This window comes from Halichoerus grypus, chromosome 7 (genome assembly GCF_964656455.1).
Source record: "Halichoerus grypus chromosome 7, mHalGry1.hap1.1, whole genome shotgun sequence".
Taxonomy (NCBI): Eukaryota; Metazoa; Chordata; class Mammalia; order Carnivora; family Phocidae; genus Halichoerus; species Halichoerus grypus.
Genome location: NC_135718.1, coordinates 72,812,839 through 72,836,897, shown reverse-complemented (window position 1 = coordinate 72,836,897; position 24,059 = coordinate 72,812,839). Strand labels below are relative to the sequence as shown.

The following is a 24,059-nucleotide window of genomic DNA, read 5'->3' as shown; positions in this document are numbered from 1 at the left end:
ACATGTAGCTGTCCAGTTTTCCCAGCCCTATTTATTGAAGAGATTATCTTTTCCCCATTGTATATTCTTGACTCCTTTGTCATAGATTAATTGACCATATAGTTGTGGGGTTTATTTCTGGGCTTTCTATTCTGTCCCATTGATCTATATGTCTATATTTGTGCCAGCACCATACTGTTTTCATTACTACAGCTTAGTAGTAGATCTTGAAACCTGGTATTGTGACACCTCCAGCTTTATTCTTCTTTCTGAGGATTTCTCTGTCTACTTAGGGTCTTCTGTGGTTCCATACAAGTTTAGGATTTTTTTTGTTCTAGTTCTTTGAAACATGCTGTTGGTATTTTGATAGGGGTTGCATTGAATCTGTAGATTGCTTTCAGTAATATGGACATTTTAACATTATTGATTCTTCCAATCCATGTGCATGGAATATTTTTCCACTTATTTGTGTCATCTTCAATTTCTTTCATCCGTGTTTAAAGTTTCCAGAATATAGGTCTTTCACCTCTGGGTAAGTTTATTCCTAGGTATTTTACTCTTTTCAGTGCAATTGTAAATGGTATTGTTTTTAAATTTTGCTTTCTGCTACTGCATTATTAGTGTATAGAAATGCAACAGATTTCTGTATATTTATTTTGTATCCTGTGGCTTACTGAATTAATTTATCAGTTCTAGTAGTTTTCTGGTGGAGTCTTTAGGATTTTCTATATATAGAATCATGTCATCTGCAAATAGTGACAGCTTAACTTCTTCTTTACCAATATGGATGCCTCCTTTTTGTTTTTCTTGTTTGATTGCTATGGCTAAATCAGTATTCTTTTCAACAAAAGATTCATGTGAGCCATCTAAAATGAATGTGGGTTACAATACTAAAAATCTTTGCTATTCTTTCATAGAAGCAGAGTACAGTGGTGGTTGCCAGGGGCTGGAGAGTGGAGGAAATGGGAAAGTGTTGGCCAAAGAGCACAAACATTCAGTTCATGAGATAAATTCTGGGGCTGTAATGTACAGTATGGTAGCTATAGTTAATAATACTGTTTTGTATACTTGCTAATTTGCTAAGGTAGCACTGTTTTGGTGTGTGTGTGTGTATGTGTGTTTAAGTAGGCTCTACACCCAGTGTGAAGCCCAACATAGGGCTTGAACTCAGGACCCTGAGATCAAGACCTGAAGTGAGATCAAGAGTCAGATGCTGGGGCGCCTGGGTGGCTCAGTCGATTAAGCGTCTGCCTTCGGCTCAGATCATGATCCCAGGGTCCTGGAATCGAGCCCCGCATCAGGCTCCCTGCTTGTCGGGAAGCCTGCTTCTCCCTCTCCCACTCCCCCTGCTTGTGTTCCCTCTCTCGCTGTCTCTCTCTCGCTCTGTTAAATAAATAAATAAATAAAATATTAAAAAAGTCAGATGCTTAACTGACTGCCACCTACATGCCCCACTAAGAAAGTAGATTTTAAATGTTCTCATCACACACACAAAGAATGGTAACTATGTGAAATGATAGATGTATTAATTACCTTGATTGTGGTAATCATTTATATGTATGTCAAATCATTACATTGTACACCTTTAAATGTATACAATTTTTATTTGTCAATCTTACCTCAATAAAGATTGGAAAAAAGTGATTAACATATGAAAATCCATTATTAGAAAATGATAATTAAGAACAGGAGCTGAGGGGTGCCTGGGTAGCTCAGATGGTTGAGTGACTGACTCTTGGTTTCAGCTCAGGTCATGATCTCAGGGTCGTGAGATTGAGCCCCATGTCAGGCTCTGTGCTCAGTGTGGAGTCTGCTTGAGATTCTCTCTCTCCCTCTTCCTCTGCCCTTCCCCCAATCACTCTCCCTCTAAAATAAAATAAATAAATCTTAAAAAAAAAAAAAAAGAGTAGGAGCTGAGAAGCCATAAATATAAACTTTTTGGATCAATCCCCTAATAGTTTCCTATTATCTTGGGTTCTCTTGGGATGAACACTGCTTTGGAACATGACATAGTTACAGAATACTCTCACAAAAAATTCTCTTCATTAAGGGATCGTTATTGAATTTATGTCATAAGAATTGAGGTTAAGTTTTTAAAAATAGTGATCATTTTATTCACAGATTAGGTGAATTCCCTTGGAATTGAAACACTAACACATTTATTTCTACATGACATCTAGTAAATAAAGGAATCTTCCATGACCATATGTGGTCAGTGGCCAAAACCTCACAGGAGAGTGAGATTAGAACAGATGTCTATTAGAAATAGCCAACCGAGCTATTTCCCCACTCAGATGCCTGGACTTTTGTCTGAATAAACCACTTAGAAAGTTTAACTTGGTTTCTTATAGATATAGACTGCTTCCTGAATTTTGTCTTCCTGTTTCATCCGGATGATAGCACCCAGTGAAAAAGTACAAGTCTCTATAAAGTGCTGGGTTTAATGAAAGATAATAATAATAAAAAAAACCTGGTATATTATGTCCTTGTGGGTACATATGCTATTGCAGATATCGAATGGTTCTTAAAAGTACTACTGAGTTTTCAAACTATTCACTTTTATTAATGTGCACACAGCATTAGGTGAGGCTCCATGAACTCTGGAAAAGAATGGAACACATGAGCCTTTCCCCAAAGAGCTTATATCAGGGGGAAAAAACACAAGAAACAACTAGAGAAAAATACGTAATTATTATATACACTTAGAAAATGGCCAGGGCACAACATAAAATTAAGTATTCTATGATGAAGATTTTGTTTTTAAATGTATTTAAATGTATTTAAAACTAGAAATCCTAAAGGAGTGGCTGGTAGCCAGCCCACATTTTCCCAGTCAGAGACACAGTGTAGATGTCACATTCCCCAGCCCCAAGCGACGTGCAGTGAATGCAGGGCTATAAATAGGAAAAGGCAGACAGTTTACAGTACATACTAGACTTACTTGAGCAAGACCACTCTGATGAAATAAATGAACACGTAAACAGAGCATGAACATAATGTATAAACAACAGAGCAGATACACCTTGCAGATGGAAATTGAAGGAGAAACCTCTCCTTTTCTAGAAAGGCAGGAGGGTGTGACAGAAAGAGTATTAGCTTTGGTTTCAGATACACTGAAATTTGAAAACATTCAAATCAGGGCTTTTCCACTAACTATGAAACTGGGCGCATTATCTAACTTCTGCAAATCTTATCTCCCCACATCTGCTTGAGGCTACTAACTTCAGCAACTGATAGGAGTATTCATTCTGTTAAAATGAGTTAACATCTCACCGTGTTACTGTTACCTCTGTCTTCTTTAATAGACGGCGAGCTACTCACAAAAGGGATTGTGTCTTAATGGTCTTGGTGCTTTGAACCACTATATTGGAGAACTGCTCTTGCTCTTGTATGAGCTGAGGAAAATTCCGTGAACCAATAGGAGTTTCAGAAGCTGTCTGAGCACCAAAAACGGAGAGAATTCGTGAGAGGGGTGAGAGCATTCCAGGCACAAGCAACAGCTTGGGCTTCAGCGTAGCTCTGAAGTGAGACAGAAGGTGGGGGGTTTGAAGGAGGAGAGTCTGAGACACAGGCGGGAAAATGCTGGCTGGGTGTTCTGGGGCCCCGTGCTATGTGCAGGTAAGCACAGAGGATGAAGAGGAGCCTCCAGGCAGAGTCCTTGGCCATTTGAATGGCTAGTGCTGGGGCCTGGAAGCCCAGAAATGCAGCAGCTGAAGCTAGGGATGGAGTGCAGTCAGGAAGTGCTTCTGGGGGCGGGGGAAAGGGGCTCCCAGCACTGCAATTCCGGGAGGGAGTTGAAGGAAAAGCCACCGGATTTGGCAACAGATTGCAAGCATCATTAGTCACTTTTTAACAACAGAGAAAAAAAAAATGCAGCAATAAGAAGCCATTTAATGTAGTGGTTAAGGTGGTCCTGGAGCTGGAACACCTTGGATCACCTGTAGGCTTCCAGCTGTGCGATCTTAGCAAAATGATTTAAACCTCTCTGAATCTCTATGGCCCTCTTCAGTAAAATGGGGATGGTTTCTGTCTCTTAGAGTTATTTCATTTGGATGATACCCGTAGAAACTTAATACATGTTTTCTGTGGTGGCTAAAATGAATTTAAAAGAAAAAGATATCCAGAGTTGATCAAAGACTTTATGTTCAGAGGGTGGTGGACTTCATTTGCTTTTTATGTTTTCTACTGGTTGAGGACCCATGCTCCTTAAATATTATATTGAATTTGCTGTTTATTGGGAGACTTATTTCAAATTGGGCCCTGGTCCTTAATTTTAGCTGGTGACAGGCAACAGAAGTGCCCTGTTGACCTCTCCAGGTTAAGAGGTATGACAGCAAACGCATGTCCAACTCCCACTGTTTCTGGTCATCCTCCCTGACTTCAAAAGGCAGCCCGATTTTGCAGTCCTGCAGGCTCAAAACCTTACACCCAATTCTAACTTCTCTCCCTAACCCCCATATCAAAATCATAATCAGGTCTCATTCCTTCTTTCATTGTAATTCTTCTCAATTTCCACGTTTTCCTTTCTCAGTGCCCCCTACCCCTGTTTTTCCTTTCGGCAGCCCTCTGATGACCTCCCAAATGCCAAATTAATGATCAACCCATTACTTGGGACACCACTTACATGCCTTATCTCCCTTTGTCAGGAATTCTCAATAGTTGTTCTCTGAGTGTTAGAGCGAGTTCAAATTCCTGGGTTTGGTATTAAGGCTTTCCTTCCAATAGCCGTTTTCCAAATTCTCAACTGGGGGTGGTGCCTTGAATCCACGCACAGCTCTACTTTCCAGAACGTCCCTCCCCCATCCTTCCGATGAAATCCCATCCCTTCCAGAAGACCTGGTTTGATTCCCACATCCCCCAGGAAGCTCTCATTGGCCGATTATTCCAGCCCTAATATCCTTTATCACTTGGGGACCCCGCCCCACCTAACACCGAATTATCTTATACACTCGTGACTTTGTCTCGGAGGGTGAGACCCCAGCACCTACCCCCTCTTCCTACCAGAGTCTGACCCAGTGAGTCCGACCTCCGGACGCCGCCAAGCAGCACTGGGATCGACTGTGTTCCTGAATCCAGAGCATTTCCACTTAGCCCGCCCTTCGCCTTAACCCTGAGCCGAGGACCATGGTGCAAAGTCCCACGCTCTGCTCTTCCATGGCAACCGGGTTGGTTTCGGGAATCGCCGCCACGAGCGCCCATGACCCCGCGGGGGTCGAGGGCGACGTCGCCAGAACCGCAGGGGGATTCGGTGGCGCCCCTCGCCCTCCCCCTCGCGGCCATTGGGCAGCCTGGGCGGCGCGCCCTGTGGACGGGGCGGGGCCCTCCCCATCTCCCCTCGTTCTCCTCCCCTATTTCCCGGGGTGGGAACGTCGGGAGGCGGGAGGCGTGGAGGGGCTGCCGAGGGGCGTCCGGTTACGTCTCCGCCTTCCTCAGCCTGGTCCGCCGAGCCGCTAGGTTTGCGGGACAGCAGTTCGGGAACATGTTGGCCGCGATGCGCCGGAGCGGGGCTGCGTGGACGCGGGCGCTGCTGCTGCAGCTGCTGCTGGCGGGGCCCGGGGGTTGCCTGAGCCGCCAGGAGCTCTTCCCGTTCGGCCCGGGACACGGGGACCTGGAGCTGGAGGCTGGGGACGACCGCGTCTCCCCAGCCCTGGAGCTGAGGCAGGCGCTCCGCTTCTTCGACAAATCCGACATCGACTCGGTCTACGTGAGTGCGACCCCCGGGGCAGGCGGTGGAGGCTGTCGGGGAGGAGGGCGTGGGGGCCGAGCCGGCGTCGGAAGGAAGGCCGGGGCTGGCGGGGGCGCCCGCGGGGCTGGCCGGACGTGGGCGTCGTGGGCGGGCACCCGGACCTGCCGGCCGCGGGGGCGCGGGGCGCGGCGCGGGGTCTCTTGGACCCCGCGGGCTCCCCGCCTCCGCACGGCCCGCCGACGTCTCCGCGCCGCCTGGCCACTGTTGTCAGAGGAGCACGCGGGTCTGCGGAGCTCGCCTGGTCTGCGCCGCCCCGCTCGCGCCCTGCGGGACCCGGGGAACCCCGGCATCCCGGGATCCCGGGACCCCGGGCGGAGTTTCCTCTCCGGCAGCTGTGGGCGGCATTGCCGCCGGGAAGTCGGTCCGCGTCTCGCTATTGTCCTGTGCCTTTGGGGACGGGACCCGGTCCGGTAGGAACCAGGCGCGGGCGCGGAGCCTCGGCAGGGCAAAGGCCAGAGCTGGGTCCCAGGCGGCGCACGGGCCCTGGGACTTGCGTGGGTGCCGGGGCAGGAAAAGACCGCCGGAGCCGGCCTCTGCCCGGGCAATTTAGCCGACAGCCTGCAGTTGTGTGTGGACTCCGGATGTGTCTTGGCAGTGAGTCTGCTCTTCAGTTGATTGAGCTCGTTTCAGTCCAGAGTTTCGGGCTGGGAAAGCAGGACGACCCGGAGATCCAATTTCCTGTAGCAGAGCACTGTCACCATGGGGGGCCCCCACTGGGAAGCGGGCCCAGGTGGCCTTTAGCTCTCTGGAGCCTTCTCAGAATTGGCCGGGCCTGGGGACGCTGTCAACTTGGTAAAGTCCTTTCGTGCCGCCGCCTTCCCCAGCCGCGCACCATGTGGATTTCATATAAAGCTGTGCGCATTCCAGAAGTGGGGCGGGCGGGGGGTGGTGGGGACAACACAAACAGCGGCTGGAGCCTGTCCTGCCTGTGAAATGGCTGTGTTCATCGTCTGGCCAGGGCAGACGCGCCTTGGACAACACCCACGTGCAGATCGCCAGCTTTGCTTGAAAAGAATGAGTCCTTAAAGTCTCTACCCACGAGAGAGTGTTGCCCTTGTGAGTTGGCTGCCCTGACCTCCCTGGCAGTCTGGTGAAGCCTGTAAGACCCCTTCTTAGGATAGTATTCTTAATTACGTAAGTTAAAATCTGCAGGATTGCCCAGGAAATCAATTATGTTGAAATCCAGATAAAAATATTGAAAAGTGTCTGAAGTAGTAATATATGTGCTTATTTTGTTTAAAGATTTTATTTATTTATTTGAGAGAGAGAGCGAGCAGGAGCAGAGGGGGAGCAGAGAGAGAAGCAGTCTACCCCCGCTGAGCAGGGAACCTGATGCAGGACTCGATCCCAAGACTCTGGGATCATGACTAAGCCCAAGGCAGACCCTTAACCAACTGTGCCACCCAGGCGCCCCGTATGTGCTTATTTTTAACTATATTAAATAGTAAGGTGTAACACTGTGTCCAGTGGGGGGGTCAGATAATTACTGAATTTTCAAGATCGTCTGGACAGTAAACTATATTTGAAGACACCTGCCGTGACTAAAACGTGTCATGAGAATATCTGTGACTTCTATTGGTGGCGAGGTCATAAAGAGTTACTGCTATGCTTTGTTGCCTGCATTCATAATGGAAGGAAATGCTAAATACCAGTTAGGGGTTATTGAAAATAGAAATAAAATTTCATTTTTCCCTCTTAACAGACCCACTGATTTCTGTTGTTAAATTTGGACCTCCTCCCCTCCTTTATTTGTGGCATCAGACTAACCACATTACATTCTAAAAACCTAGAAAATCTATTGCTAAAAAAAGGGAATTCAGTCAAACCAGGTCCACGTGGGTTTAATCTGCATTTCAATGAGAAGGAATTCCGGAGCTCTGTTGGATGTTCTATCTGCCACCGTTGGGTTCCCAGGAAGCTGAGTGTGAAACGGAGATCGGCAGGCAGGTTATTTCATGGGGGGAGGAGGGGTGAGCGCCTCATATCCTCACCTATGGAAGGGAGGGAGGTGCAGAAAGACTGAGCAGGGGCTGATGCTGAGTGGTCCCAGCAAAGGTCTCAGCCAGCCCCTGAGAGCCCTGAACTGGGATGGCTTTCCCGAGCTGTCTCAAGTCTGTGTGAGAGGGCGGGGCCTCTGTGCCTTCACAGTGATCAGTCCATCAGTCCTTGGATAAGGGCTGCCCTGGAAGGAAGTGTGGCCCTGGGCGAGGCAATCTTCAAAGAGGGCTGACAAGGGAAGGCTGCACTCCCAGGAGTCAAGGGGGATCCAGTGTGTGATGGCCCCCCAGTGAAGAGGTGAGTTGACGGGGATGTGCTCATGAGCTAGGTGGTCTGTACCTTCCTGGGCACCTGGCTGAGAGAATGGAAAACAGTTATTGGCTGAGTATATCTCCGTGTGTCAGGGACTTGCTAGTTTTAGGTTATTTAATCCTCAAAACAGCCAGCCCTTCTTTTCAGATGAAGAAATAATAATAAACACTGGTCCCAGAATGCCAAAATCCTACCAGATGTTTCTACCCAAATGCCTATCTGGTCACTTGAGGTTCCACATGGCAAAGTGAGAAGTCCTCACGTCCCTCCTCCCTTCAGCTACTTTCACTTCCACTTGCTTTTCCTTGCTAGTGGTACCTTGTGAGGGTTCTTACACTGCCCTGAGGCTGCCTTACGCTGTCCCTTTATTCACTTATTCTGCAAATACTTAACAAGTATTTGCTATGTGCCAGGCACTATTTTAGGCACTTAAAATACAAGTGAACAAAACAAAGAATCCTATCCTCAAGTAGTTTACATTCTAGCAAGGGAGTGGGGCCAAGAAAATAAACGGCAAACATCATAAAGTAAATTATATAGTATTTTAGTAGGTGATATACTACAAATGTCAGGGGTCTGGGATGGAGTAGGCAGTTGGATAGGAGTCTAGAATTTAGAAGAGAAGCCTAGGCTTTGGATATAAATTTGGAAGTCACTGGCACATCGATGGTGTTTAAAACAAGAAAACTAAATGAACCCCACCAGGATAGTACATGTAGGTAGAGAAGAGGTTCCAGGGAGCCTCCAACAGGTGAGGGAAAAGACAAGGAGACAGCAATGGAGGCTGACAGGGTATGGCCAGTGAGGTGAGAGGAGATGCAACAAGGAGTCCTGGAAGCCAAGTGAGGAAAGTATATCAAGGAAGAGGGAGTGAACTGCCATGTTAAATGGGCCCAAAAGGTGAGGACTGAGAGTTGCCCATTGGCTTGAATAATGTGGTGCTCAGTTCCCCATTACACCTTCACGTTCATGGTAGTCCCTCCCATCTGTATCTTTCTTGTCATGTTGGCAATGACACTTTCCAACTGTGTTCAGCTTCTTTAGTGCCCTCCCCCCATCCTGACTTCAGAAGACCACGGACTCTCTGGCCTGAGTTGAGGGCCTCAGCCTACAGTTCTAGCTTCATTTCAGCTTTGCCTTAACCCTTCTCAGAGAGAAAATTATGCCTTACTTTGGCCCTTTGCTCATTCTTTTATTCTTCCACTTTGTCCCCTTTTTACCTCTCAGATTCTCTCCCATTCTTTCAGAGTCAACACAAGCCCTTCCTCCTACCTAACTGACTGGTACCAACAGACTGCTTTCATCTCTCAGTCTTTAGAACTCTCTGAACTCCAGTACTATCTGATTTGGAGCTCATTACATTGACAGATGTTCACATATCTTCATTTTATCTGTTCACCTGGAGTATCAGTAGGTAATGTAGACAGAGGGAGGTCTCTGGAGCCCAATACGTGTGGCCTTGAATCTCCTTTCTGCCACTTACTTGTTAAGTTATCCAACCTCTGAAAGTCTTGGTTTGTTCGTCTGTAAAACAGAGGCATTATTGCCTTTCTCGTGGAGTTGTGAACATCCTTGAATTAATGTATTTAAACAGCTTATCATGTGGTAATGTGCTCTTAAACGGCGGGCTTTCTTCATTGAGAACTGAGATTGTGTCTTTTTTAAAAAAGCCAAAACCTTTATTCTCTACTTTATTCTTGTAATACTTTGGTGCTATGTTTTTGATGTAACTTTTGAGATATTTCATATGTAACAGGCTAATGCTGGCTCTGTCAGAGGCATCTACAAAAATATGCCTCTTGTGCTTTTACACATAATGTACAAAACCATAAAATCTGTCAAGGGAAAAACTCCCTGGAATTAAAAAAATATATTTTTTAAAGATTTTATTTATTTATTTGAGAGAGAGAGAGAGAACAAGTAGGCGGGAGGGGCAGAGGGAGAGGGAGAAGCTGAGCAGAGAGCCCTGAGCAGGGAGCCTGACATGGGGCTCGATCCGAGGACCCTGGAATCATAACCTGAGCCAAAGGCAGATGGTTAACCGACTGAGCCATCCAGGCACCCCCCCCCCACCACCTTTTTTAAAGATTTTATTTATTTGAGAGAGAGAGAGAGAGAGAGCATAAGCGGGGGCGGGGAAGGGGCAGAGGGAGAGGGACAAGCAGACTCCCCACTGAGCAGGGAGCAGGGAGACACAGGGCTCCATCCCAGGGTCCTGGGATCATGACCTGAGCCGAAGGCAGAGGCTTAACCGAATGAGCCACCCAGGCGCCCCAACTCCCTGAAATTTCTTAATGTATTGGGAAGTACAGCAAGGCAAGAGAAAGCATTCCGTACAAATAGTGTTTCAGCTTTCTGGCCATACGCTGTGTTCTTACTGTAACTGGAGTGCAACTTATCTATATAAACACAACATATTTCAGAAGCAAGTGAAATAAACAGAAGCACCAGTTCTTTAAATTACTCTTGATCACGTAAATGAGCAAGCAAGTCTGTTCCAAATTGCGCTAGATCACGTAAATGAGCAAGCAAGTCTGTTCCACGGAAGCAGCACTGGTGCGGGCGGCACCTATCTGAGCCTGTGATGGTTGCATGTGGAGATCAAGGACAGCGAGGCCGGCGTCATCAGTTTCTTGCAGCAGCTGGTGGACTTGGTTTGCAGGCTTGTTTGCAGTGTTGCTGCTCACTGTGCCTGCCATTTGCTGCATGGAAGCATCCAGCGTTGCAAATTGGTGTTCATGTTGTCCATTGGAACAGAAATCTTTTCAAGGTTCATACCTCTCTGTAGCATCCCGACACTTAACCACACGGCCATGGCCTTTGTTAGTGCAGTTTGAACGCTTGCGCCACAGCATCAGACCTAGCACTCATGCTCAAGAAATTAATTGCTTGCTTCTTCTGGTGGATTGTGTTTTCAGTGTGTGTTCTTGCAACATTTTGTTGCTCTTCTGAATGGCGTTTTTTGGACCCTCAACCTTTTCCGCCTTTCCTTCTTTATCATATTTCTTGGCATTCCTATTAAGCTCTTTCACAGAAAACTTCACATAAAATAGGGGTTTCTCCATATTCGAATGGTCCTGTGACTTGGAGGTGGCAGCATGGGGCAGTGGCCCAGGTTTGATGAGAGGGTGCTCAGGGTCCCATCCTAATCCTGAGAAGCGGAACTGCCCAGCTCCCAGAGATCGTGTCATATTCCCAGTACTGTCCCTAATACAGGTGCCACACTTCCTGGCACATATGAATCTGTTGGTCAAGACCAGGGCCAGCCCCTGTGGTTGTGAAGGTTGTTCTCAGCACAAGGGCTATGGCTAAGGGGACAAGTGAGAGCTGTGGGCCACTCACCAAGCCCTAAGCCTCAGCATGGGGCTGGGGCCACTCAGAGGAAAGGGCACGTGGGTGTGACTTGCCCAAAGGCGCCTTGTGGTTTAGCAGAGGCCTTGGTTGAATCAAAGAATACTTGGCAGAGTATTAATTTCCAGTAGGTGCTAAAATGAAATTGAGTCATGATGTTGATCGACTTTTTTTTTTTTTAATTTTATTTTTAAGTAATCTCTACACCCAATATGGGGCCCACAAACCTGAGATCAAGAGTCACGTGCTCTACTAACTGAGCCAGCCAGGCACCCCTGTTGATCAACTTATAATTGAGGTCAAATCACTTCATTTCTTACCCTCTTGTTGTTTCTGGTCTTGTTACTTATAAAATGAAGAGGTTTGACAAGATTATCTCTGAGCTCCATCTTATTTTGGATTTTTAATATTCTTTGAGTGACCAGGTGTTGAATAATTGCATGTACTATTTCAGGACACTGGATATTACTTCTCATAAAATGCAGTGCAGCGTTAAGATACGCCCTCCATTCATTCAGCAAATACTTAATTTACTGCCTGATGTGCCAGGCACAGTGCTAGGCTTCAGAGATACAGACTGAAACAAGATCAGTGTTGTTTCTACTCTCACAGAGTTTGCAGTCTGCTGGGGAAGATGGGCATTAAACCAATAATTATACTGATAATTGACCAATTGCCCCTGTGGCGCGTGCTACAAGGGGGAAGTCCCTATATTGTGGTGGCACCTGAGGTAGTTGGAGGGGTTCAGGAGAACCTTCCCAACCCAGTTGGAACTACAGGATGAGTAGAGCTGAGCCCTGTGAAGAAGGCAGGCGGCGGGACTGTGGTTCAAATGGAGGAAACATCACTGCGTATGAGATCATGAGTGTCGAGAGAAGGAGCTTGTCACGTTACAGGAATGGCACGAAAGCCAGTGTGCATGAGGGCAGGGCTGCAGGACGATCCGGCAGAGCTAAATCAGACCTTGTCACCCCCAGGTCGAGCCCTCCAAGCTTTTTCCTTTGCACTGCAGGGCTTCCAAACTTCCCACCACGCCCCCAAAGCCTCACATGGCCCCGCCCAGCTGGTCTCTCCGCCCCCACCCCTCTGTTCTCCGCGCCAGCCAGGCTCCCGCCACGCCAGCTTGCTTTCTCGCTCCCCCCACCCCCCACCACAGCCAGCTTGTCCCATCTGGGTCTTGGTACTTGGCTTCCCTCTGCCTGGGACACATGGCCCTGATGTCCCATGGCTGCACCTTCCTGTCATGCGGTCTCTGCTCACACGCAGACCCCCATTTGTGATTTTTTTTTCCATCCTGTCTTATTTTCATCATGGCATGCCATCACCGTCTAAAAACCAGGTCATTCATTTATTCCTTTACGTGTTTGTTGGCTCTCTTTTCCCCTAGAGTCTGAGCCCTGTGAAGGCAGGGTTTGGTCTGCCATAATCACCCCCATTCCCCTGGTTCACTAGAGGCCTGTGGCACATAGTGGGTGCTCTTATGATTTATTGAATGAATGAATGAATGAATGAGCGCTAGGCATTTTTCATCTTATTCTGTCAAGCAGTGGAATGCCCTTAGAGCTTTCTAAGTAGATGAGGGACATGATTTATTTTGAAAAGATTCCCACTTTTTTCAACAAATAAATGGCATGGGAGAAAAAGAAGGAGGGAGAACCGGTATAGATTAAAAGTTAACCAAGTGCCGGGTGAGGACCTTGTTGGATCCTGATTGAAACAAAGTGGCCATAAAAGGACATCTTTGAGACAAATTGCTTTTCTAGAAGAGATGCCTAGGGAAAGATTGACAGGTGAAATAATTTGATATCTGAGATTTCATTTTATTTTATTTTATTTTTTAAAGATTTTATTTATTTATTTAAGACAGAGAGAATGAGAGAGAGAGAGCACATGAGAGGGGGGAGGGTCAGAGGGAGAAGCAGGCTCCCTGCCGAGCAGGGAGCCCGATGCGGGACTCGATCCAGGGACTCCAGGATCATGACCTGAGCCGAAGGCAGTCGCTTAACCAACTGAGCCACCCAGGCGCCCTGAGATTTCATTTTAAATACTTAAAAAAAAAAAATAAATATGCACATGTGTGGGAGGAATGGGTGAATCAGGAGCTGGAGGGTGTTGATAATCGCGGGAGCTGATTGATGAGTATACCAGTGTTCGTGTGCTGTTCTTCCGTGTGTGTTGAAATTTTCCCATGTGAGTCATCTGGTTATAAAAAGTCTTAAAAATTTATGCTACCTCCCAGGCATAGGATTTTGGGGGACAGGGTAGAGGAAGAAGAGTGAATTCCAGATCAGCGGTGGTGGTGGTGGTGGGTTCCAGACCTATTTGGAAGGTGGGAGCAGGGAGGCTTGCTTGTGTCTTATCTCATTTGAGACATGCAGCAACCCTGCGAGGTAGCTCAGGTGGGTCATGGGATGAGCTGCGCATTGTAGAGAAGGAAACAAGTCCCATAGCTAAGGGACTTGTCAGAATTCACTCAGCTAGTAAGTATGAGCTGGAACTTGAACTCAGATCCTCTGACTTCGAGTTCTGCGGTCTGTAGGCTCTGCCACGTTGGACAGCACTTCCTTCTTCTCCTTTCTTCCTTTATTCATTTGATGGTATCTCATCAGCCCTTGTTCTGCACACTTTTGGGCTAGGTTTGTGGGGCTGCAGTGATGAGTGGCATTGCACAGTGGTCTCTGTTCTCCAGAAGGTCACTAGTGCATTCCACGACTCACTACAGCGCGATAGGACTTACCAGTGCACCAAGCTACTCTCCACCACAGGACACCACTCACTACTGCGTTGCTTGTGAGAAAAGCTGGTTCTTCACCCCTATGGAGCAGGTTTCGTAACTGCTTTTGTCCTCAAGTAAATTTTTTTCTTTCATTTAATTTTTAATTATAAATGTTTCAAACACACACATAAAAGGGAGAAAATAATATCATGAGCACCCAATGTGCCAGTTGCTTGCCTTTTCCATATTTGTTTCCTTAATTTCCCTTTGCTGATGTATCCAAGGTAAATTACAGTCTTTGTGATTTACATCACTAAATGGTTTAGTATGCATTCCTAAAATAAGAAGAGCTTTCCCTGTATAACCAGCCTACTACTATCACACATAACAAAATCAATAATAATTTCCTATTATCAATTTATGTCCATTCCATATCAGAGCTCTCCAATATTCCCAAAGCTGTCCTTTATAGCTAGACTTACTCAGATGGGTCTAAAGAAAGACAAGCATTACATTTGACTATGTCTCTTTAGTCGTTTTTTTTTTTTTTTTTTTTAAGATTTTATTTATTTGAGAGAGAGCACGCACGCGAGCAGGGAGGGGGCGGTGGGGGAGGGAGGAAGAATCTGAAGCAGATTCGCACTGAGCTCGGAGCCCCATAGGGGCTCGATCTCATAGGGGCTCAATTTCACGACCCTGAGATCATGACCTGAGCGGAAACCAAAAGTCGGATGCTCAACTGACTGCCACCCAGGTACTCCTCTTTAGTCTGTTTTTGTTTTGTTTTTTTTAGAATTTATTTATTTATTTGACAGAGACAGTGAGAGAGGGAACACAAGCAGGGGAAGTGTGAGAGGGAGAAGCAGGCTTCCGGCTGAGCAGGGAGCACGATCCCAGGGTCCTGGGATCATGACCTGAGCTGAGGGTAGATGCTTAAAGGCTGAGCCACCCAGGCGCCCCTCCTCTTTAGTCTGTTTTAATCTTGAGCTCCCACATTTGATTCATCAGTTTATTTAAGAATCACTGCCTATTGTCCCGTAGAAGGCCCCACCTTCTGCATCTGTTTCTTTGTAATGTAGTTTGGCTTGTTATTCTATCTCCGTATTTCTAGAAAGTTGGCAATCTTGAAAATATTCAGGTTAAATTTTTTTTTTCTTTAGAAAACATGTACAATTTTATTTTTAAATTAATTTTGGAACTAGATGCAAACGGTTAAAAAAACTTGTAAAAACAGGGAAAAGGGAAATTTCCTTCCAACCCTGTCCTCGAGCCCCATACTTCCCTCCCTAGAAACAATCACTGTTCATGAGTTTTTTAAATCTCCTTGCAGAGAGATTCTCAAATGTACAAACATATATATATATGTACAGCCACCCCCAATTTTATATACCTCCTTGATTTTTTAAATACCAGCTTTATTGACATATGATTCACATATCATAAAATTTACTTTAAGTATACAATTTAGTGATTTTTAGTATATTCAGAAAGTTGTACAACCATCACACTAACTATGGAATATCTTGATTGCCCTCAAAACAAACCTCATATCCTTTAGTGGTTACACCCCATCTCCCCCCAGCTCCCACACTCCCTTGATCCCTGGTAACCACTAATCTACTGTCTGTCTCTATGGATTTGCCCGTTCTGGACATTTCACATAAATGGAATCATACAATATGTGATCTTTTGTTCCTGGCTTCTTTCACTTTGCATAACATTTTCAAGGTTCCTCCATGTTGTAGCATGGATTAGTACTTTATTCTTCTATGGCTGAATAATATTGTTGTTTTGTCCATAAGTTAATGGATATCCAGATTGTTTCTCTTTTTTGGCTATTTATGAATAATACCACTATGAATGTTTGTGCACAAGTTTTTGTGTGGACATCTGCTTTCAGTTCTCCTGGGTCTGTACTGAGGAGTGGAACTGCAAGTGAAGGGGCTCAAAACAAGTCTCCCTAAAATGTACCACTTTAGCATGTGGGTTATTTTGAGCAGAAAGAAATCAAGATCCAGCAGGCTCAAGAGAAACATTTGCCCCCACCTTAACTACCTGGAAGAATGTAAGTTGGGGGTCTTTCCCAGAATTAGTTTTTATCAGAGGTAATTTTTTTCTGAGTGACCCATCTATGTGGCAGGGCCAACATCTAATTACCAAACATCTACTCTTATTGTCCTGTGAATTTCCCTACTCTCCTATCTCATTCCCTAGCTTAGGGTGGCATATATACCTTATTTTACCTTCCTGTCTCAGAATACCCCCTGTATGTGGTGTTCCTGTACATTCAAAATTAAATTTGATTTTGTCCTGTTAATCTGTCTCATGTCAATTCTTAGACCAGTCAGAAGAACCTTGGAGGGTAGAGGTAAATTTCTCCTCCCCAAACTAGGTCATGGGGTAACTCTGTTTAATATTTTGAGGGCTATCAGTGGCTGCACCATTTTACATTCCCACTAACAATGTATGAAGGCTCCAAATTCTCTACATCTTCTGTCAACACTATTTGGCTTTTTGATTCTAGCCAACTTAATGGGTGTGAAGTGGTATCTCACTATTGTTTTGAGTTGCATTTCCCTGATGACTGATGATGTTGAGCATCTTTTCATGTGCTTATTGGCCATTTATATATCTTCTTTGGAAAACATTTATTCAAGCCCTTTGCTTATTTTTTATTTAGGGTATTAGTATTTTTATTATAGAGTAGGTTAAACCTTATTTAACAAGAATACTTCATGAATGAAGTCATATATGTCATACTGTGTAACATCAGGAGGCAAGTGATGTCTGGTTATTGCTGTACTAGCTGCTACTGTTAAGGAGATGAAAGCCAGATCGTGTCTGTCATGTTTTCCCCCTTGTGAACAGCAAGCAAGCTATGGGATGAATTATGCAGCAGCCCCCTTTCCCACCAACCTTTCAGCTAATGCTTAGCATCACTGATGATTTTGCCTGAATCAATTATTAAATTAAGTGCTGTCAAGTGGTGTCTTTGTTTTGTTGTTTGCATTTTTGTTTCTGTCATTCTTTCTACATTTATTAGCTGGTGGACTTCTATAAAGAGAAGCTTTCCCTCATCAAATGGGGCTTTTGGGTGATACTGGCATATGACTCATTCTGGAAAGGCAGATGGATACTTAATTCTTTCTCTATAATTTCTGATGTTCAAATGAGGGGATTGGTGTTCAAGTAGAGTGGTGGTGTAATCCAAATTAGGGGAGTTTCTGGGGCTGCAGTTGGTAAACTTCTGATGTCTACCTCCAAAGTATCAAAGAGGAGCATGCTTCTCCCCAGTGACTGAGAGTTTAGACAAGCCCTTCTCCACCCTTCCCTGACTGGCTACTGTTCTGGAATACGGAGGGACATTTCTACCCCTTCTTTGATAGACGCACTAGAAGTGAACATTTAAAGACTCCAACCATTTTTTTTTTAAGATTTTATTTATTTATTTATTAGAGAGAGAGAGAGAGAAACAGCATGAGAGGGGAGAGGGTCAGAGGGAGAAGCAGGCTCCCCACTGAGCCAGGAGCCCGATGCGGAACTTGATCCCTGGACTCTGGGATTATGACCCGAGCCGAAGGCAGTTGCTTAACCAACTGAGCCACCCAGGCGCCCCGACTCCAACCATTTTTAAATGTTGGAAGGTAACCTCAGGTAGAAATTTCCTACAGAAGAGATGAGTAACTGATCCAAAGTCTCTCATTAGATATTAACTGAAATAGATTGAAAACACTGACACATCTCTTAACTATTACCCCTAGGTTGTCCCTTGTTTTTATATGCTAAGACTTTTGTTTTTATTTCTAATTCAAGCCAGAGCCATTTCTCTGGCTGTGTGGGGTTAATGGAAAAAATTTGCAATTTGGACTCAAGAGTTTTGTTCTGGCACTTCTAGTGTGTGATCTTAGGCAAGACCTATAAACTGAAACTCATTTTTTCTGAAATGGAGAATGAAGATGATATGAATGCCTACTTTACTAGTTTTAATCAAATAACTGGAATAAAGATGCTTCATAAACTGTAAAGTACCTAGGGTCATGCCCTAGGTCCCTTAGTTGTCCTAGGCTTGAAATCAGTCAACCTCCTCCTCGATTGTATTATGGACTTGGCTGTTTCCTGGGCTTCTTTCTCAAGTTTTTCTTTCCTTAGGCCCTTTTAGTTTTTTCACTTTTTCTACCTACCCGTCTTTATCCATAAAGCCATCCCATGAAGCTTTGCAACTTCCACGACTTTGGCTCATGATTCTTCTCAACTAGCCAGCCAAATATAACAGAGCAAAGGTTATGGACGCCAGCAAATGTGGGTTCAAATCTTGGTTCCATCACTTGCTGGCCATGTGACATTAAGCTAAATTAAGTCTCATTTCCTTGTCTTTTTTATATATGTTAAAAGAAGGATGCTTGTATTACATTTTAAAAAATGCGGACAGCTTTAGTAAAGGACCTCAGACTCAGCAGACACTCAGTAAATGTTTGTTGCCTTTGCATTCTTTACCCCAAATAATTTTACCTTAAGTTCCTGCTTCCTCCCACCCGTGGAGTTCGCTTTTGCAACTGCAGGCAATTTCATTGTCTTCTCAGTATAGCTATTTGCATTTGTAAAACGACCCCATTTGTTTCTTATTTGTGCCTACCTCAAGTATTCTTAACCACATCTGCTTCGGAGAAAGCTTTCCCCCACTATTGCAGGCTGCTTTCTGCCCTAGGGACTGCTACTGGACTCATGGAAGCCTAAAAAGACGGTCCTTTCAGTTTCTTCAGTGTGCATTTGAATATAAAGAATCTAACATGTAATTCATTGAGTGTCTGCATTTTGACTTTCTCCAGTGATTCCTGCTGTCTTTAAAGATGAACATGAAACAGGAAGTGCTTTTTTAAATGGGGAACACTCCTCCTTATGAGTTAGTTGCTCTGTCTACCCTCCTCATCATGTCAGCTGAGTTGAAACAATTGTACATAAGTGGCTCCAGCTGTTAGCCATGTGGTGCTGGGCATTTTCACCCTGGGGTGTTTTGTGATAGAAGTGTCGTGTTCTGCCCTGTGCAACTGGATGAAGAGCCTATTGTTTGGTGTGTTCCTTGGAGTGAGAGAATAGATATGTTCTTTCTTTCTTTTATTTTTTGAAAGTAATCTCTACACCCAACATGGGGCTCGAACTCACAACCCCGAGATCAAGAGTCGCACGCTCCACTGACTGAGCCAGTCAGGCGCCCCTAGAAATGTTCTTTAAAGGGGGCATTAAGTTGTGCTAGTAACACACTGAACTGAGGTTTAATTTTGCTAAAGGAGCTGCTTTTTCCCAGTGTAAACCGTAAGTAAGATTTCAGGGCAATATTTACATTAGTCAGTGGACTGAAAGTAGCTGTTTTCAATAAAGAAGTGGTGTAGACAATAATATAACATTATTATTATTCTCTCAATACTTCAGACAGGCTTTCTCAGGAACACATTCAATCCATAAGAGTTTTGTGGTGTAATCTACGGCAAAGAATGTGCTGGTGCCATTGGGAGTCAGAGCACCTGAGTCAGGGCTCCAAGGTACTAATTGTGAACTGTTGCTAAAATATAAACTGAGGCATATTAAAAACTTTAAGAGCTTACTCGAACAAAAATAAATTCTAATTGGGCAGTATCCAAAGTAGCAGATAGAAATGAGCTCTGAGGAGCTGTACAAAATGAAAGACTTTAATGGCCAGAAGGGAAGAGGAACAAGGAAGTTATACTAGGTAAAAAATAGGATTGGTTATTGCAAGGTCCCTTTCCTTTAGAGGATGGGAAGGATCTGTCCCACAGATTTTCTAACTAGTGCTAGTCAGGCGATTACTGATTGGTTTCAGATTCCATTTTTGGGAGAGCCAAAACTGTAATTAAGTTAAATCTTGGTTCATAAGAGACTCTTAACTATAGGAAACAAACTGAGGGTTGCTGGAGGGACGGGGGGTGGAGCGATGGGGTAACTGGGTGATGATGCACATTAAGGAGGGCACATGATGTAATGAGCAGTGGGTATTATATAAGACTGATGTATCACTAACCTCTACCTCTGAAACTAAAAAAAAAAAAGTCTTGGTTTCGGTGATGTGGAGCCTAGCATAAGCGACTCCATTTGTGCATGTTATCTTGTGGGGGTTTGTTTTGTTTTTAACAATTCTCCCCTTTAGATCAGGCTCTCAGCCTGAGAGATGTGCCAGAAATTTAAGGCATTAGTGCTTCTCCCAGCTCTGAAGTTCTTGAATTTTTTTTCCTCATCCTCTGTGTGGTATTCACAGGTCATTATGTCTTTTTGCTGAATCTTTCTGGAGTATTTGCAGGTCATGACCTTGGGTTTACATTCTTGAAGTCAGTTATTCCCTTTGTTTCTATTCTGATGAGTTAGTCTTAAGAAGATCATTTACTTGGCAGTTAGTGTCTGCAAATATGCATTTAAAGCTTTAGAGAGAACACCACAGTGTTTCAGGGAGACTACCATGATTATTACAAGCAGGATAATTCCCAATGTCTAGAGTGCACTTTGGAGCCATGGCACCCAAGAACCAAACCAATCAGAATCAAATAAGTCAAAGAAAGACCCCATTGAAGGAGCCACTTTCTTAAGCCAAGTGCTGCACATGGTATTGGCCATAGCACACACACCTCCTTGCTCAGCTAAAAGATAGTCAAGGGCTGCCCTATTATCAAGAACAATTTTGGGGAGGGAGTCTAAGGATTTTTGTTGGGTAGGTACTGCTTTAACAATTGATTCAGATGGGCACCACACTTTGGAAGCATTGTCTTCCCATGCATTCAGAGAGAACGCAAGTAGTGAAAAGGAAAAAGGAATAAAGACTTCATATTGGAGGTGAAGATCTTTTTTTTTTTTAAGTAGGCTCCACACCCAATGTGGAGCCCAGTGCAGGGCTTGAACTCGTGACCCTGAGATTGAGACCTGAGCTGAAGTTAAGCATTGGATACTTAACTGACTAAGCCACTGAGGCCCCCCAGGAGGTGAAGATCTTGATCCATGACCTTGGGAGGGCTGTCCACCTCCAGATGTCATCTGCTTCTGGGGAAGAGCCTCCCTCGTTGATATTAATTTTATATCTCCAGCTGGTGGGCTGTTCCAAGGGTCTGGAGGAACCCTTTTTAATTGGGAGATGTGGACCCATGGTTCAAGTCCCTGAAGTCTACTTGCTCTCTGGGTGGTAAGGAGGACCTGTTACAGTCCCTTACAAGAAGGTTCAAAGGCAGTCTTTGTTCATAGTGATTCCAAATCAGAAGTGGGAGAGAAAATTGGAAACATTAGTCTGGAGTTGTAGCCAGACATTTGAGGAAACACAAAGAATTGAGGATCCAGTCCAGTTTATAGGGATTTAACAAAACCTCAAACACAATGAACAGGAGTAGAATCTGACATCCACAAGGTTGTGTTACCAGTTTCTACTGAAACAGTCACCCTTATTTCTATCAAAGATAATCATGCTAACTAAGCTGAAAAATTAAATTTGGCCAGATTATTTGCGTAAAGTGCAGCAAGAATAGTGATTGACTGTATAGGCTCTTTTAAAATCTGCTTTGCTGGAACTTGTTGTTTTAATATTTATTTATTTGAGAGAGAAAGCATGCACGTGTGAGTGGGGGGAGGGGCAAAGGGAGAGGGAGAGAGAATCTCAGACTCTACACTGAGCACAGAGCTCAAGGCAGGGCTCGATCTCACGACCCTGAAATCATGACCTGAGCCTAAACTAAGAGTCAGACACTTAACTGACTGAGTCACCCAGGCGCCCCTGCTGGAACTTTTCATAAGGAATCTTAGGTTAGACTTTTAAAAGCCTCTCCAGACTAAGAAGCCAAGCTAAGGACTCCCCATGAGACTTAGCCTGAAATACCTATAGATTTGGGTGAATTTCTCTCTCCATGAGGTCCCCAGGACATCCTGAGGTTTCTGGGGCTGCCAGGAAGTGACCATCCCTAATCATCTGGTTGGGCTGCCACGAACCCTGTAAGCATGGTACCAGGCTGGTTTCCCCAAGGGGACCGTATTGGCTCCGTAAAGTCAACTTTAGTTTCTTAAAGCTCTCTGGTCCTATCTGATTCTGTGCACATTCTCTTAAGCACTTTTTTTTTTTTTAAGTAGCCTCCAAGCCCATTGTGGGGCTTGAACTCACAATCCTGAGATCAAGAGGCGCACACTCTACGGACTGAGCCAGCCAGGCACCCCTGTGCATGTTCTCAAATCTGACATTCCAGTCAAAGCCTTGGTAATATAACCAATATTTCCAATTATGTCCAAGGAGAACAGATTCTTATTGAACTTATGCAAATAACTATATTGTATGAAAATAACAATACCTAGTAAGTTTCTATATTCTGGAGGGATCAGGTAGAGAGAAAAAGTACATGTTTAAATTATGTTTACAAAAGTAAACTTTACAAAATGAAAAATTAAAAATGCTTTCCTTAAAGCTGGAAAAAACAAAGCATTAAGGAACCAGCAATGTCTCAAAGAAAAATCTATTAAAAAACCCCCCAAATAATCCTCATCATTTCATTCAATCCCATGTTATTAATTCTTGTTCTGCTTTAATCCAGATTCTCCATTAGTTCTGGAAATTTGTAGCCAGTTCATTTTTACAATCTTAAAGTTATCGGAAATGTGTACTCTAGAGTACTTGTCAGAGTCCTTTCTGTGAATCTTTCTGAAGGTGAAGCACTTTCGCAAAAGCGGCAGAGTAAAATAACAGTCTGTATGTGACAAAAGACATAGAATGACCATGATTAAAGATCTGATGAGAGTTCCTTATAAGAGAACTGACAAGAAAATTTGATTATTTCTATGACATACAACATTTTAAGATAACAACTGGAATTGTGACTGATAACATTATACCAGGACACGTCAGATTTTTAGGAATTTCATACAATTTCTAGAGCACTTATATTAATAACATGCATCCATACAATATAACCTAAGAAGGTTTACTGTCACTTATTTGACAATGAACCCCATGTAATTTAACATACCAAATAAACCTAAGTAATATAACATCTCTTTTCTACGAGGTGAGAGACAAATCTTTTGAGATTTAATGGGGACCCTCTGGGGTCTCTTAAAATTACTTTGGGGTCAAAAAAACTCCATTTGGAATTTGATTTTTAGAAGATGTCAAAAGGCTTGAACATTTGATTAAATAGGATCACAGACTGTTATGATTTAATACTTAATTATCTATTTAGTCAAAGTGACAACAGACAATGTTAAGGGCAATGTATTACTGGTTTCAGAGGTAGAGGCCAGTGAATCATCAGTCTTATATAATACCCAGTGCCGGGGCGCCTGGGTGGCTCAGTTGGTTGGGCGACTGCCTTCGGCTCAGGTCATGATCCTGGAGTCCTGGGATCGAGTCCCACATCGGGCTTCCGGCTCGGCGGGGAGCCTGCTTCTCCCTCTGACCCTCTCCCCTCTCATGCTGTTTCTCTCTCTCTCTCTCAAATAAATAAATAAATAAAATCTTAAAAAAAAAAAATACCCAGTGCCATTACATCATGTGCCCTCCTTAATGTGCATCACCTAGTTACCCCATTGTCCCACCCCCAACCCCCCATCCAGCAACCCTCAGTTTGTTTCCTGAGATTAAGAGTCTCTTATCGTTTGTCTCCCTCTCTGGTTTCCTCTTGATTCATATTTCCCTCTCTTCCCCTATGATCCTCTGTTTTGTTTCTTAAATTCCACATATGAGTGAGATCATATGATAATTGTCTTTCTCCGACTGACTTATTTCGCTTAGCATAATACCCTCTAGTTCCATCCACGTTGTTGCAAATGGCAAGATTTCAATTTTTTGATGGCTGAGTAGTATTCCATTGTATATATACCACATTTTCTTTATCCATTCATCTGTCGATGGACATCTGGGCTCTTTCCATGGTTTGGCTATTGTGGACATTGCTGCTGTAAACATTGGGGTGCAGGTGCCCCTTC

The 24,059-nt window shown here is 44.3% G+C and overlaps 1 protein-coding gene and 1 pseudogene across 3 annotated transcripts in view; one reads left to right on the top strand and one right to left on the bottom strand.

Annotated features, from left to right (window-relative positions):
• Positions 1–5,355: 5,355 nt before the first annotated feature.
• The window catches only part of NID1 (nidogen 1), an 81,613-nt gene continuing 62,909 nt past the window's right edge, over positions 5,356–24,059 (top strand). For all 3 annotated transcript variants that reach the window (XM_036116944.2, XM_078077742.1, XM_078077741.1), the window contains exon 1: positions 5,356–5,683. In XM_036116944.2, coding sequence (XP_035972837.2) covers positions 5,459–5,683 — 225 coding nt within the window. In that variant the 5' untranslated portion in view covers positions 5,356–5,458. The remainder of the gene's footprint in view (positions 5,684–24,059) is intronic.
• LOC118551260 (charged multivesicular body protein 1b-like) lies at positions 10,197–11,154 on the bottom strand (annotated as a pseudogene).